This window comes from Erpetoichthys calabaricus, chromosome 17, assembly GCF_900747795.2.
Source record: "Erpetoichthys calabaricus chromosome 17, fErpCal1.3, whole genome shotgun sequence".
In the NCBI taxonomy this organism is placed as follows: Eukaryota; Metazoa; Chordata; class Cladistia; order Polypteriformes; family Polypteridae; genus Erpetoichthys; species Erpetoichthys calabaricus.
The window spans coordinates 6,291,114-6,306,799 of NC_041410.2; the positions used below are offsets into that span (position 1 = coordinate 6,291,114).

A 15,686-nucleotide genomic window follows, 5' to 3' on the forward strand; every position below is an offset into this window, starting at 1 on the left:
CACAGCATGCAGCAACAGACGTTTTAAATTGATTTCTGTGTGAAACCATCCTTTTTTGGAAAAAATATTCAGCCCTCAAAGAGTTAAAAGGAGCCTCGAGATGAAGGACAGCGGATCAGCGAGTAGGCGGAGACTAAACCTTAATTGTGCAAATCTTATAAACCGTTTCATAAAAATAAATACGTAAAAACATTATAAACAAGTACAAAGTACATTACCCTCCAATGGTCTTATTACAGAAACACACACTGAAAAAAGTAGAACATTGATGATGTTCATTCAACGTAAATTTTCTCTTTCAAGTAACTTAAGTTTAGTCATTTAGTGTTGTAGCTTGAAATATTTGGGTTCAGATCTCAATCAAAATAAAAAAAAATGTGTTTGTACCAAAGTAAGTTATGGTGGAAGGAATAAACATAAAAATCTTATTTCAGTTAACTTAATATTTTAGTTTGTTCACGTGCTGTGTGCGAGGGGCCGTTTGTATTTTCTTTCGGTCGAACTTTCCAGTGTGTTGGCTTTCCAACTGCCAAAAAAGAAGAACAACTTAAAAAATAGATTTACTTCAGTAACAAAACAAGTAAATTGCACCCAATCACTCTAAATGATTTGCCTCAACTTAAAAATTGTGGGATCAGCTAAAAAGAATTCTATTGGTTCAGATTGAAAATATTAAGTGTGAATCATCACTTTTGTTTTTTTCAGTGTAGAAGAACACTTTCCCGAGTGGAGTGGACGTGACTATCCAGCTCTGGTCATTTTCAGCAGCAGACTTTTATAAACGGAGGATTTCTGGTAAGTAACCCTGTTTCTCAACTGTTAAATTTTAAGTATAAGAACTTGTAATAAAACATACTTTCAAGAAAGCTGTAGAAACATTTAATAATTTTTTGTTGTATATTTAAGATTTCCACTGCAAAATGCTTATGTATTTGCACTACATTTTTAAATAAATGTAAAAAGTACAGCATTGGAATGTGTTATGTTTGTAATATTTCTAATAGCATAAAAACAAGTTATGACCAATAAACCCTTTTAAATTATAACTTAAAAAAAAATTGACTTCAGTATAAAACAAGTGAATTACGGTACATCCAATCACTCTAAATGATTTGCCTCAACTTAAAAAATTGTGGGTTCAATAAGATAAAAAGAATTATATTGGTTCAGATTGAAAATATTAAGTATGAATCATTACCTTAATTATTTTAAGTTGAATGGCGGTTGATTCGCTAACACAATGTCTAACCTGTATCTCAGAATGGATGAATAGTAACTTTCTCAAATTAAATAAAGAAAAAACCGAAATCTTAGTGATTGGCAATAATGGATACAATGAGGCTATTAGAAATAAACTGGATATATTAGGATTAAAAGTCAAATCGGAGGTAAAAAGCTTAGGGGTAACCGTTGATTGTAATCTGAATTTTAAATCGCATATTAATCAGATCACTAGGACAGCATTTTTTCACCTAAGAAACATAGCAAAAGTTAGACCTCTTATATCATCGAAAGATACTGAGAAATTAGTTCATGCGTTTGTTTTCAGTCGGCTAGATTACTGTAACGCACTCCTCTCAGGACTACCCAAAAAAGACATCAATCGTTTGCAACTAGTGCAGAATGCAGCTGCTAGAATCCTTACCAGGAAAAGAAAATCCGAACACATTTCTCCAGTTTTGATGTCACTACACTGGTTACCTGTGTCATTCAGGATTGACTTTAAAATTCTGCTTATGGTTTATAAAGCTTTAAATAATCTCGCCCCGTCTTATATATCGGAATGTCTGACGTCTTATATTCCAAATCGTAACCTCAGATCCTCAACTGAGTGTCTCCTTAGAATTCCAAGAGCAAAACTTAAAAGAAGTGGTGAGGCGGGCGGCCTTCTGCTGTTATGAACCTAAAATCTGGAATAGCCTGCCAGTAGGAATTCGCCAGGCTAATACAGTGGAGCACTTTAAAAAACTACTGAAAACACATTACTGTAACATGGCCTTCTCATAACTTCACTGTAATTTAATCCTGACACTCTGTATATCCAATTCATTATAATAACTATTCATTCAAAATCTGTACTAACCCCTACTCTCTCTTCTGTTTCCTTTTCCGGTGTCCTGTTGGTGGTGGCTTGTGCCACCACCATCTACCCAAAGCACCATGATGTTCCAACAATGATGGATGGATTAAAAGCCAGAAGTCTGTATGACCATCAGCATCAAGTGACTCCGTGAGAACCCTAACTACCAAGAGGACTATTTCATTTATGTTAGGTAGAATGCCCAGAGGGGACTGGGTGGTCTCGTGGCCTGGACCCCCTACAGATTTTATTTTTTTCTCCAGCCTTCTGGAGTTTTTTTTTGTTTTTTCTGTCCACCCTGGCCATCGGACCTTACTCCTTTCTATGTTAATTAATGTTGTCTTATTTTAATTTCTTATTTTGTCTTTTATTTTTCTTCTCTTCATTATATAAAGCACTTTGAGCTACTTTTTGTATGAAGATGTGCTATAGAAATAAATGTTGTTGTTGTTATACTTTTTTCAGTGTAGGCTCGTAGCTTAAGCAGTTCGCAGCTTTTAGCAGCACATCATCAAGTTTGGCTCGGATATTTTTCTCCACCGACATCAACATGAACGCCTCAAGATGTTCTTGCGCCATTGTGCTTCTCTGGCGGTTTTTGATTCTCTTCAACACAGAGACTGATCTTCGACATGTTAGCAGGAGCTTGTAGGAAAGCCCAATGCTCTTGGAAGCATCAGTTCAGAGGTTCAACTGGAGTAGCACCAGAGAGGAGACTTGCAAGTTGACACAGTCTTGTTCACGGTCACTGTCATTGTCAACGCGAACATGAACACTGTTCTGCTCATTTGAGATGTTCTGAGGCATATCTGTTAGATCGAAAACAGTCCGACGTTTCTCACACGTATAGTCATCAAAATGAGGTGAGAAAGAAATGACAAGTAATGGAAAGACTCACTTATCATTAATTTTTTTTACTTTTCATGATGACAACATAAATGTGTCCACTGGTCTGTGCTATAAATTTATATTCTTATGATTCTGTAATCATTTTGATCGTTTTTATAGACAAAAATCGCTGAATTTGCGCATTTCCTGTTTGAATACAGGAGAGAAACGCAAGGTGCCGCAGTGACGAGTCTCACCTCCCCTCGGACTGCGCTCTCCTCGCACACGGAGGTTGCTGCCTATTGTCCCGCGCCTGTCGCTGTCCCTCTGCATGTCGCCAATCTAAGGTTTGCAGACACGTTTATTATACACCCTGACATTCCACAGTCTGGCTAATATCTTTAATGAATGCGTGTGACATATTTCGTCTTGCTGGTTGGACATGGTCGCAGTGAAAAGGCACAAGGTGAGGCAGACAGTAAAGTGCCGTCCTGAAGGGGGCGCATGTGAGCTCAACGGGTGCTCGTGGCTGCGGTTCTTCTCCGCAGAAGCGCCATCAGAAAGTCACGTGCGCTGCAGCGCTCCGCTTTTTATTTTTATTTTTTTTGTTCCAACTGACTGCCACAATGGAAGATTACGATTTTTTAAACTAAAGGAAAATAAGGAGGACGTTTACAAGAAATTGACGGAGATTTTCGTGGAGGAGGATAGGCGTATGGGCTTCATTTACAAATGAAGGTAAAGATCATAAACAGTTTTCAATTTTATAAAACATGGGATCTGGGGACCAGGGTTCGCTTCCCGGGTCCTCCCTGCGTGGAGTTTGCATGTTCTCCCCGTGTCTGCGTGGGTTTCCTCCCACAGTCCAAAGACATGCAGGTTAGGTGGATTGGCGATTCTAACTTGGCCCTAATGTGTGTGCTTGGTGTGTGTGGGTGTGTGTGTGTGTGTCCTGCAGTGGGTTGGCACCCTGCCTGGGATTGGTTCCTGCCTTGTGCCCTGTGTTGGCTGGGATTGGCTCCAGCAGACCTCCGTGACCCTGTGTTCGGATTCAGTGGGTTGGAAAATGGATGGATGAAACATGGGATCAGACTAAGAAAAAAAAAATCCAATATTTAAAAACTAAATTTTGACCTTAAATAAAATATTCTTATGTTTTTCTTGTTATCCATTTGTTGAACAGTCTGTATTAAAATTGATTAAAGCATCAGAATTAAACGCTTTTAAAAACAACTAAATATTTCAATGAAGGTCAAAACTGAAATCCGTTATATTTTTTTTTTTTGTACACCACTCTATACTTTTATTTGTAAAGTATCTATCTATCTATCTATCTATTGATCCATCCATCCATCTTTTTCCCAACCCGCTGAATCCGAACACAGGGTCACGTGGGTCTGCTGGAGCCAATCCCAGCCAACACAGGGCGCATGGCAGGAACATTTGTATTGAATGAGTGTGAATTGTGGAATTGCAACGGCAAATTCAGAACACATGGAGGACAGAAGACATGCGCTCTCTCTCGGCGCTATAAACGTAACATTCTTTCTTATCCAAATATGCGCCTTACCTGTGTGTGTGTATATCTAAAGAAATCTGATGAGATATGAAACATAACTAGTAGTCAAAGTGCCTGCTGAATAGACAGCCAGCTACTCTTTAGAGATCATATATTTGTAAATCTCACTCTGAAGGAGTCACCAGCCATGAACCTCCCCGCACGTCACTGCTGGCTTCGGACTCTCGTAACGGGTCGGTAACCACATCCAGAACGGAAGCTTTGTAACGGGGACCCAGTTACTTGTAATGCAGTAATTTTTCGATAAACTAATGAAACACTCAACACGTTGGAGACTTCCAGCCGAGCAGGAGATGAGTCTCCACGGGCGCCCTGACCCTTCACATCACTGGAATTGGACTGAATGAATGAGAGGTTTCTCGGTGGAGCTGTAGATATGCTGGAATGTTCCACGTGTCCATTTTCTGCACCCCTGTCATTACGGGTATCCTCTCATGTAGTTTTACAGCAGAGTTCAGGTCATTGTTAGTGGCGTACGCCTCCAAGCAAACGACAAAGCAGCCAAACTCCTCAAGACAACAGTGACTTACAATGCCGTCTATAGGACTTCAGTTTATTGTAACAGGCACTAAGACACAGTGCCATGGGGCTTTGGTGTGACAGCCTTCTTCTCAGTTTTCATGCCTTCAGGGTCAATGAATGTGATCAGCTATCTCACTATGCTTTGTAGAACAACAGACTCTCTTTGGATTGCTAGCTGGGATGACCACCAATATCCCTGCATCTTTCTTATTAGTGGCGTGAAATGAATCACAAAATGAACAATGGGGTTAAAGTCAAAATTTCAAGCTCAAAGGCACGGCGCGGTCTAATCTGACATACCCTGCTATTTTTAGTCCTGTGATGTGACGTGAGCCGACCACAAGTAGAAATGAGACACTGCAGTGTCCCCAAGTATTGCTGGCTCGTCTCTTTTTCTGCAGTCAATCAATGAGCTGCCCGACTGAGTCGGTGACCATGCAAAGGGTTTAGGAGTGTGGCAGGCGCGGTGGCACTCTGTCCTCTGTTGGCAAGGTCCCCCTCTTTTGGGGATGGGGGTTTACCTGCCAACCCTTCATACAGCACTGGCTCTGACGGGCTGCACATTACCGCCTGTCAGAAAAAAAGTGGAGGGCGTGCAATTCTTTGGAAGTGTGAAACGGAGCTGAAAAGCTGCTGTGCAATCGGGTCATTGAACTTGCCCGGTGATTTCCAGTCACGTAATCTGATAGTCAGGCGACAAGATCATCAACTGCAGTCGTCAGGTTTGACATCGTCTCTGGCCGTATATGCTGTGTAATATCATATTTGCTTAAGGAAGATCATAAACGGCCACATCCTAGAAAGGCTGTGCATGCGGTTCATAAAGTTCCATTCAAAATACACTGAAGATACTAATAAAGAACAAAGATCATTTATCATAAACAGATAAAAGTACAACTTCACAAGACAAATCCTACGTAGAGGTCCTCGCCTTAAACTACGAGTGAAACGCAGTGTGCTGAAACAGCGACACCCAGTGGTCACATTTCGTTACTACAGCCACATGAAGGCATTTCTAGGGTAATGGGAAGGGCCAAGCAAAATGACTCCGTTTATTGGCTAACTAAAAAAATTGTAATCTTTTTAGTTCTTTGCGTTTCTATAGCGCTTTTCTCACTACTCAAAGCGCTCAGCAATTGCAGGTTAAGGGACTTGCTTAAGTTAGCCAATAAAAAGTGTCATTTTGTTTGGCTTTTCTCTACATTCATAATGGCTAACACGGTACAACACCCTAGTAATACAGGGTAACGGGACAATAAAAGACGTCATCCCTCCAGAGGTCAGTCATCAGTACCAAACCAAAAGAAATTACCCAAATTTGAGGAAAGATGTGCTAAGATAACAATATCTACCAGCTTATTGTTTAATTGTGTGCAAAAACACAATTTTTTTTATCATAATCTATACACAGTATATAAAACTCAATGTGTGTGTGTGTATATGTATGTGCCACCATCACGTCCGAACGGCTGGAGCGATTTTCATGAAACTTGGTACACATGTTTCTCATTGGTCGACTAAAAACACTGTAGGGTGAAATCAGCCCTTCTGGGTTGGGTGGGGGTGATCTTGCGGTCTTGTATGCATGTTATCATCCAATGACACTCGGAACGACCACCAGAGGGCGAACTGGAGGGGACTGGGTTCTAATCAATAAGGGCGCGCACAAAAAGGCGACCTTCAAAAGGGCGACCTCAATTGAGCGCCGAATAAAGGCGCGCGTAAATAAAGGAGCGCTTCAAAAGGATGACCTTCGGAGCGAATTAAATTAATTGTCCTTGATTATACTAATAGACCGCATCTCGAATATCTACGTGGCATTGCACATAATCTACAGCTTCAAGTGTAACTTGCTTTCACCTTTTTATACATTCAGTCATTGCCTTAATCGAATTTTCTGTAATTCTGAAAACAACGAATTATAGAGAGCTTTAGAAATAGTTCGTTAGAAGTTCATGCATTAATTAATTGGATGTTTTAATATTCTTGCTTTCACCTTTTTATACGTTCAATCATTGCCTTTATCTAATACATTTTCTGTAATTTTGTTGCGTTTGCCTTGATTCGCTGCGCCCAATTGACGTCACCCTTTTGAAGGTCGCCTTTATGTGCGCGCCCTTATTGACGGATACCAGGGGACTGCCAGCATTCTTTATGTTTGAGCGCCGCCGCCACCACAGCACCCCTGTTGCTTTTCAAATTAAATAAAGTTCCACGCGTGCAAATGTGTGTGTGTCTGTCCGGCCAAGACGTGAGAGGTACAGTCGGGGTGAGGGCTCCAGCTCCGAGGATACGCAAGCGAGGCCAGCACACCGGCAAAAGGACACCTCTGAAGAAAAGACAGTCGCTTACCTGCGAATGCACAAAAGCTGCGAGCACGTCGGCAACACGAATCCTTCCTAGCAGAGAGATGTCCAGAGTAGTTCTGACGACTTTGTAGGATCCCGTGCTTGGCTCCAGGGGTGTCAAACTCCAGGCCTGGAGGGCCGCAGTGGCAGCAGGTTTTCATTCTAACCCTTTTCCTATTCAGTTTTCACTGCTAATTCACTCCCCCCCCCTTTATTTTAAAAGCTATGTTAGAAGGATTTAGTCCTCTGAATTGATTCGTTTCTTCAGTAAATGACAGCCAAACAGACGGCCAACTTAAACTGGGGCTTCAAACTCCAACCAGTTTCTTAATGAGATGCCGATGCTTGCTGTTAATTAAGCCCGTTATTTAATTCCACGGCTTGTTGCTGCTCTCGTTCTGCCACAGCGGACATTTCCAAAACTGTTGATTTTTTTGTTTTTTATAAGCACATCGTCAAAGTGTTTGGTGAGTTGAGAGATCAACCTTACTGAGACCATCACCTTTCTTTATTTTCAGATTTTGTGGGATGTGGCAGCTTGTTTTGTGTCTCATTTATGTTTGGCTGCTAATTAAGGAAAAAGAAACAACTAAAGGGCCCGAGTCAAGTTAATTAAAAAGAAGTGATTAGCAGCAAAATTGGTCACTAATTAAGAATTTGGTTAGAATGAAAACCTGCAGCCACTGCGGCCCTCCAGGACCGGACTTCGACACCCCAGTTAGTAGACAGCAGGCGACTGCCAGCATTCTGTAGGCCAGTGGTAGGCAACGTCGGTCCTGGAGTGCCACAGTATGTGCAGGTTTTTGTTCCAACCCAGTTCCTTAACGAGAACTCAATTATTGCTGATGAAGCACATATTGCTTAAGTGACATTTTAATGCTTCATTTTAGTGGTCTCGCTTGTTAAGGTTCTCCAACCTTAATTGCTTATTTCAATCTTAAACTGCTGCATTCAGTGTTTTAATTGCTCCTTATTAGCAATAAGATGTAAAAGACAAAGCAGCCAGCAGTTCTCCAGCTAGCTTTTTTCCAATTACATCTGTGTGTGTTCACATGCACGGTTTGATTTAATAAAACACTTAATAGAAAAATGTGACAGACTGAAAATGATCTGTTTTAGGCTTCAAATCATTTGGATGATATCCTTGGAAAGGAAAAAAATCTACGATATAAAAGCCTTACATTGCACAGACTAACAAGCCATAAAATTAAATAAGGTCTGAGATTAGCAATGATTGGTTTCTAATTAAGCAATTGGGTTGAATGAAAACCTGTAGCCACTGCGGCTCACCAGGACCGACATTGCCTACCCCTGTTTTATATGTCTGAGCGTCACCACTGCCTGTTGCTTTTCAAATTAAATAGAGTTGGCTGGTTCAGAGCGTCAACTCGATGATAACATACACACACGACTGCAAGATAAGGACATTAGTGAGTCTTTATTATTTAATTTTTATAGTTTTTTTTTTTTTTTTTAATTGTTTGAGAAAAACAAACACTTTCTTTTCCTCTTGGGCAACGCTGGGTATTTCAGCTAGTTGTAAATAAATTTAGGCAACAAGGGGTTAAGAGAAGATCCAATATACAGTATGTATTTTACACTCCACAGAACAGGGTCAGTTTAATAATTCACAACATGTACATGTTCCACTGTATATCCAAAATAAAAATGTTATCTACCTATTAAAATACCAAAATGTCAAAAAAAGTCCTGACCACAAACCCAAAAATAGATTTATTGAAAACTCAAGTATCAGAGGAGCATGGCCTTCAACACTGTCATAAAAAAGCTATGGAGCTGTAACTGTACCTGTGCCACTGGTCATATGCCACTGACAATTGCTTACCCAAACCGGAGAAATGAAAAAAGTAGGCTGCTCAAGGGTTCTGAATCCTTTCAAGAGGTGCATAGCATAATCTTCATAAGAATATTTATTACAAAATGTGCAGAATTTGTTATAATTTTCATATCATAATACAATTATTATTTACACTGGGTGGCACTTGTAAACCAGAGGTCCAAATGCCAATCTGTCTAGGGATGTGCACATCTCGAGTCTTTTTGATGTCAATTTACTTTAAATGTACAACGTAACCAACTGGTTTTGAATTCAATACAATGATTAATATGAACATTCATTACGTACTTTTGCCAGGAAGTGTAACCACAAACCCAGCCAAGGTCAAAAGTATTAAAAATTCTTGAAATATTCATCACTTTGCACAGCGTCTTTCTTAAAGATAGATAGATACGTTAATCCCAAGGGGAAATTCACATAGTCCAGCAGCAGCATACCGATACAAAAAACAATATTAAAGAGTAATAAAAATGTAGGTTAAAACAGACAATAACTTTATATAATGTTAATGTTTATCCCCCGGGTGGAATTGAAGAGTCACATAGTGTGGTGGAGGAACGATCTCCTCAGTCTGTCACTGAAGCTGCTCCTCTGTCTGGAGATGATCCTGTTCAGTGGCTCCAGTGGATTCTCCATGATTGACAGGAGTCTGCTCAGCGCCCGTCGCTCTGCCACAGATGTCAAACTGTCCAGCTCCGTGCCTACAGCAGAGCCTGCCTTCCTCACCATTTAAACCTCAAGACTGCAGTTGTACCAAGTTCACTATGGCAATGTGCTTTTGCTTTAACCTGGAGAAGTGTCAGACAACTCACGGGAAGATGCAAAAGTATTACCATCGATGCCACACAGAGTTTCATTACCAAGAATAATTAGCAACAAACTCATGTGGAATGTCTCTCATCTGGCATAGGATCAGAGGATGTCATTTTGTGTTGAATTCCGTCCATTTTTAGCTTTTAGGCACGTCTGTCTTCACAGCAGGTCCAGTGGTATATCTTAGGGGGGGAAAAAAAGAAACTCATTTCAAAAAATTCTCACATAGTAGTGCTAGAGTTCAATGCCTCATTCAATACTATATGTATTATGTTAATGGATAATGTAACATAACATAATGCAATATAAAGAATAATAACATAACGCCAAGCAATATAAAGTAATACAACATGACATAATATAATGTAACACAATGTAGCATAAAATAAAATAACACTTAACAACGTTTATTTCTGTTGTGATTTTCATTCACCGACTGGAGCTCAAAGTGCTTTACAGGATGTCAAAGAAAAATTTACAAGGAAATAAAAATTAAGTAAAAATGATAGATAGATAGATAGATAGATAGATAGATAGATAGATAGATAGATAGATAGATAGATAGATATGAAAGGCACTATATGATAGAGATAGATAGATAGATGTGAAAGGCACTATATAACAGAGATAGATAGATAGATATGAAAGGCGATAGATAGACAGACAGATATGAAAGGCACTATATGATAGACAGATTGTTATATAGTGCCTTTCATATCTATCTGAGATAGATAGATAGAGATATGAAAGGCACTATATGATAGACAGATAGATATGAAAGGCACTATATAACAGAGATAGATAGATAGATAGATAGATAGATATGAAAGGCACTATATAACAGAGATAGATAGATAGATAGATATGAAAGGCACTATATGATAGATAGGATAGATATGAAAGGCACTATATAACATAGATAGATGGATAGATAGATAGATATGAAAGGCACTATATAACATATAGATAGATGGATAGATAGATATGAAAGGCACTATATGATAGATAGATATGAAAGGCGATAGATAGATACACAGACAGATATGAAAGGCACTATATGATAGACAGATAGATATGAAAGGCACTATATGATAGATAGATAGAGATAGATAGACAGATATGAAAGGTGCTATATAACAGATAGATAGATAGATAGATATGAAAGGCACTATATGATAGATAGAGATAGATAGATATGAAAGGCACTATATGATAGATAGATATAGATAGATAGATATGAAAGGTGCTATATAACAGATAGATAGATAGATAGATAGATATGAAAGGCACTATATGATAGAGATAGATAGATAGATATGAAAGGCACTATATAACAGAGATAGATAGATGGATAGATAGATATGAAAGGCACTATATAACAGAGATAGATAGATGGATAGATAGATAGATATGAAAGGCGATAGATAGACAGACAGATATGAAAGGCACTATATGATAGATATGAAAGGCACTATATAACAATCTGTCTATCTGAGATAGATAGATAGATAGATAGATAGAGATATGAAAGGCACTATATGATAGACAGATAGATATGAAAGGCACTATATGATAGACAGATAGATATGAAAGGCACTATATAACAGAGATAGATAGATAGATATGAAAGACGATAGATAGATAGACAGACAGATATGAAAGGCACTATATGATAGATAGATAGATAGAGATATGAAAGGCACTATATGATAGACAGATAGATATGAAAGGCACTATATGATAGACAGATTGTTATATAGTGCCTTTCATATCTATCTGAGATAGATAGAGATAGATAGATAGATAGAGATATGAAAGGCACTATATGATAGACAGATAGATATGAAAGGCACTATATAACAGAGATAGATAGATAGATAGAGATAGATAGATAGATAGATAGATAGATAGATATGAAAGGCGATAGATAGACAGACATATGAAAGGCACTATATGATAGACAGATAGATATGAAAGGCACTATATAACAGAGATAGATAGATAGATATGAAAGGCACTATATGATAGATAGATAGATAGATATGAAAGGCACTATATGATAGATAGATAGATAGATAGATAGATAGATACTTTATTAATCCCAAGGGGAAATTCACAATAATGTCCAATAAGTAACTACAGTACCACCCTGTATAAACCACCTAGCTGAATTTAAAGGATTCCGTTTCCAAGTTTACCTGAATAAAGGCCTAGTTTTTGTTTCAGTTCCTCAGTGATGAGATTCCTATCCTTTAAGTCAACCAACAAACTCTTCAATGTCATCTTGCACCTCCTCTCCCGGTCTTTGGCATTGCGGAGTTGTCGCTGGAGTTCTTCCACTCTCGCCTGAGCCTGCGTAAGCTTGTCCTTCAGCCTGTCTGGTGAAGGGGGCGCAGCATACAAGTGTTCCTGCCAAGCACACACATTTCTTAACCTCAGACCACATATATTGACAATATGAATCCTAGCATTCCTTAACTACTGTATGTTTGTCACTAATTAGTCATTCATTTCATGAGATAAAGTTACGCCTTCAGGACTGTTACTAGAGTAGCAGATTCTTACATCACAAGGTAGGCTTTCTGATGCACCAACATCAATCTTAGTTGTTACTTCAAATGGGATAGCAGCCCGTTGTGATGTTTTGGTTTTCCTCTTTGCCAGGGGTTTCTGAAACAAGTGAGTAGTAAAAATAAAAAGTAAAAAAAAAAAAAAATATGAGTGCGTGACTAATTAATTTAACAACTTTCTTCATAGGGTATACTGTATATAATCACAGACATACTTTCTGAAGGTGTGCTGGGAAGCTGAAAACAGATGGAATGGCACCTTCTCTAATGCGCACAATTTGCCCAGTCCTGTCCACATCAGCCTCTTCAAAATGCTGGCTGCAGAGAACTGTGGAGGAACTTGCAGAAAAGCGCTCTCTCCCAAGAGCAGATTCCCAGGTTTTCTTGAGGATGGGATCAGTGGGAAACCTGTGAAATCCAAGATGATATCAAGAGTTCACAAGCAGCCAGCAGACTGATATGTAACCATACCTAATAGAGTCGTAAAACAGCACACATCCTCTTTAATTCTTTATTTAAACACTAAATTTGTACAGTGCATCCGGAAAGTATTCACATCACATCACTTTTTCCACATTTTGTTATGTTACAGCCTTATTCCAAAATGGATTAAATTCATTTTTTTCCTCAGAATTCTACACACAACACCCCATAATGACAACGTGAAAAAAGTTTACTTGAGATTTTTGCAAATTTATTAAAAATAAAAAAAACTGAGAAATCCCATGTCCATAAGTATTCACAGCCTTTGCTGTGTGTGTGTGTGTGTCCACCTTGTGATGGGGCTGGCACTCGGTCCAGGGTTCATTCCTGCCTTGCACCCTATGTTAGCTGGGATAGGCTCCAGCCCCTCACACAACCCTGTTTAGGACAAAGCAATTTGGATACTTTCTCTTTTTTAACATTCTGGCACTGGCTCTTAGAGGGTTAGGACCACTGGTAAAGACTAAAGTTTCAAAAATATGATCAGATTTGTGGGCAGCAACCTCAAAACAGCATAAAACTCCACATGTCGAGGGTGAAAAGAAGTAACTTCACCACCTGAGATACAAGGTGGTAAACCCCTGGGGATGGCTTATGTAGCATGGACAACTTCAAGTCCTTCTGATCATTCTTGAGGAAGACAACTATTGGTTTACTCTTCATCATAAAGATGTAATATCCTGGTCCATAAAAAAAGCCTTAAAGTGAGGATGTTGTCTAGGAAACCACAAAAAGCTTGATGGCTTTGCACAACTAGGCATCAGGAAAGATATGGGAAGGTATATCATATGTTTTGGGAGGGGAGGTTCTCATACCAGAAGGTGCAGGACCAAGTGATTCAAAGTATCCCTGAGTAATCCTCATGGACACAAAAAAATTGATCACAAATGAAATGGTATAATTAAAATATTTGTTCTCATAAAAGAAAACATCTTTTAACTTACGAAAACATCCTCCCACAGTCCAAAGACATGCAGGTTAGGCGCATTGGCGATCCTAAATTGTCCCTAGTGTGTGGGTGCCCTGCGGTAGGCTGGCGCCCTGCCCGGGGTTTGTTTCCTGCCTTGTGCCGTGTGTTGGCTGGGATTGGCTCCAGCAGGCCCCTGTGACCCTGTAGTTAGGATATAGCGGGTTGGATAATGGATGGATGGAACTTAAGAAAACATAAATATAACCCAGTTTCTGGACAATCTAAGTATGCATTTTTGCCCAGGTATCTTGAGACAGGACAATAAAAAATGGTATTGAACTTCTTCCAATTAAGAAATACAAAATGTATTCATAACAAAACATTTAAACAAAATAAAATATCAGCATATTGCCGTTTACACTTGTATCTTTAGTCTATCACACCATGTTGGGATACCCCAGTCAGAGATGATGGCAGAAAATACAAACTAGTACTGAAATTAAAGCGCTCTCACTTGTGAAAAGTGATCCCTTCTTTCCTCGTCTGCAGGTTTCTCCTCGCCTTGCACCCGTAGGCCGCGCAGTTCTGAGGCATTCCGTTCGAGTCAAAAGTAAATCGCAGCTTCGTAAACGTCTTTTAAAGGAAAAGTTGACCTTCCCAAGATGGCGGCGCCGTTGACGTTCCAGCCTTAACCGAGTGTGGCATCTACGCGTGCCTGTTTATGCCTTACCACTGATGCTTGTCACAACCCTAAAATGAAACATGCGGGTTGAAAGCATGCATCCACTAATTGCACTTCAAATGATTACCAGAAGGTTCTTCTGATAGCCCAACTCCTCGACATCACTGGACTCCAGTTCGAAGAGTCCTTCTGTTCGCAGGGTCCTGTGAACGCGACACGGTCTCGGAAGAGCTCTTCCCGCAGTCGTTAAGGGCACATCATGGCAGGTACAAGAGCGCTAACTAACTGGAAAGATGCTCGCTGCGGGCCAGTGAAACTTCCTGCCCACCTCTTTGTTTTTGCTTCTTCTCCATTAGCTGTTAGGTAGACGGTACATTCGGTTAACGACAACGAGCGGTCCACTTTGTGAATTTCCCCTTGGGATTAATAAAGTATCTATCTATCTATCTTTAGGTCAATTGCAGCGATTTTAATAGGCGGTGAGCGCGCGAGGGGAAGTCACGTGGTGCAAATTGGGCGTAGGCGGAAGTAAAGGGGCGGTGTTGTGCCTGCCGTCTTTCGTATTGGTTGGCTCGATTGTGGGCCAACTCGGAGTGACGCTTCACGGCTCGAGTGAGCTTTTTAAACTACAAATCTAAACCAAGAAACTACACATTATTTTATTTGTGGAGATCCTACAGAAAGAGAAAGGTCGCAGCTCCAGTTTATTTCACTGTTTTACACATTTGCAACAGATTAAAGCAAGAGGAGTATTTTTAAGTTATTAACTTGTAGTACACAATTACTGTCGTAAATGGCACTTTTCTGTAGTTATTATATGTTGAGGTTTTGTATTTAGCTTTCTTTTCCAGGGCCAGCATTTGGCATATCATCTTAAGAGAGGTGAGTATTGTATTGTGCTGTTTAAGTGCAGAGTCTGCGCACCCCTCACCGAACCGCTTTTTATAGGCGGCTTCTCCAGTTTGCACAGGTCTCGGCCACCTGAGGAGTATGACCCTCTCAGGTCCGGCTCC

At 39.7% G+C, this 15,686-nt stretch overlaps 1 protein-coding gene across 1 annotated transcript; it reads right to left on the reverse strand.

Annotated features, from left to right (window-relative positions):
- Positions 1–10,105: 10,105 nt before the first annotated feature.
- LOC114667331 (THAP domain-containing protein 6-like) lies at positions 10,106–15,157 on the reverse strand. Its single transcript, XM_028822602.2, has 5 exons — positions 14,506–15,157; positions 12,814–13,006; positions 12,594–12,698; positions 12,227–12,437; positions 10,106–10,210 (listed from the first exon to the last, which is right to left on the reverse strand). The coding sequence occupies exons 1-5, from the start codon at positions 14,583–14,585 to the stop codon at positions 10,188–10,190; spliced, it is 612 nt and encodes a 203-aa protein (XP_028678435.1). The 5' UTR covers positions 14,586–15,157; the 3' UTR covers positions 10,106–10,187.
- Between the last annotated feature and the right edge of the window lie 529 nt (positions 15,158–15,686).

Excerpts from the sequence above, each read along its gene's own strand:
- LOC114667331 (XM_028822602.2), bottom strand. The coding sequence starts at position 14,585 with ATGCCTCAGAACTGCGCGGCCTACGGGTGCAAGGCGAGGAGAAACCTG. Across the intron at positions 12,699-12,813 it reads TCCCAGCACACCTTCAGAAA|AAACCCCTGGCAAAGAGGAA; the intron begins GTATGTCTGTGA and ends CACTTGTTTCAG. Across the intron at positions 10,211-12,226 it reads AAAACTAGGCCTTTATTCAG|ATATACCACTGGACCTGCTG; the intron begins GTAAACTTGGAA and ends TCCCCCCCTAAG.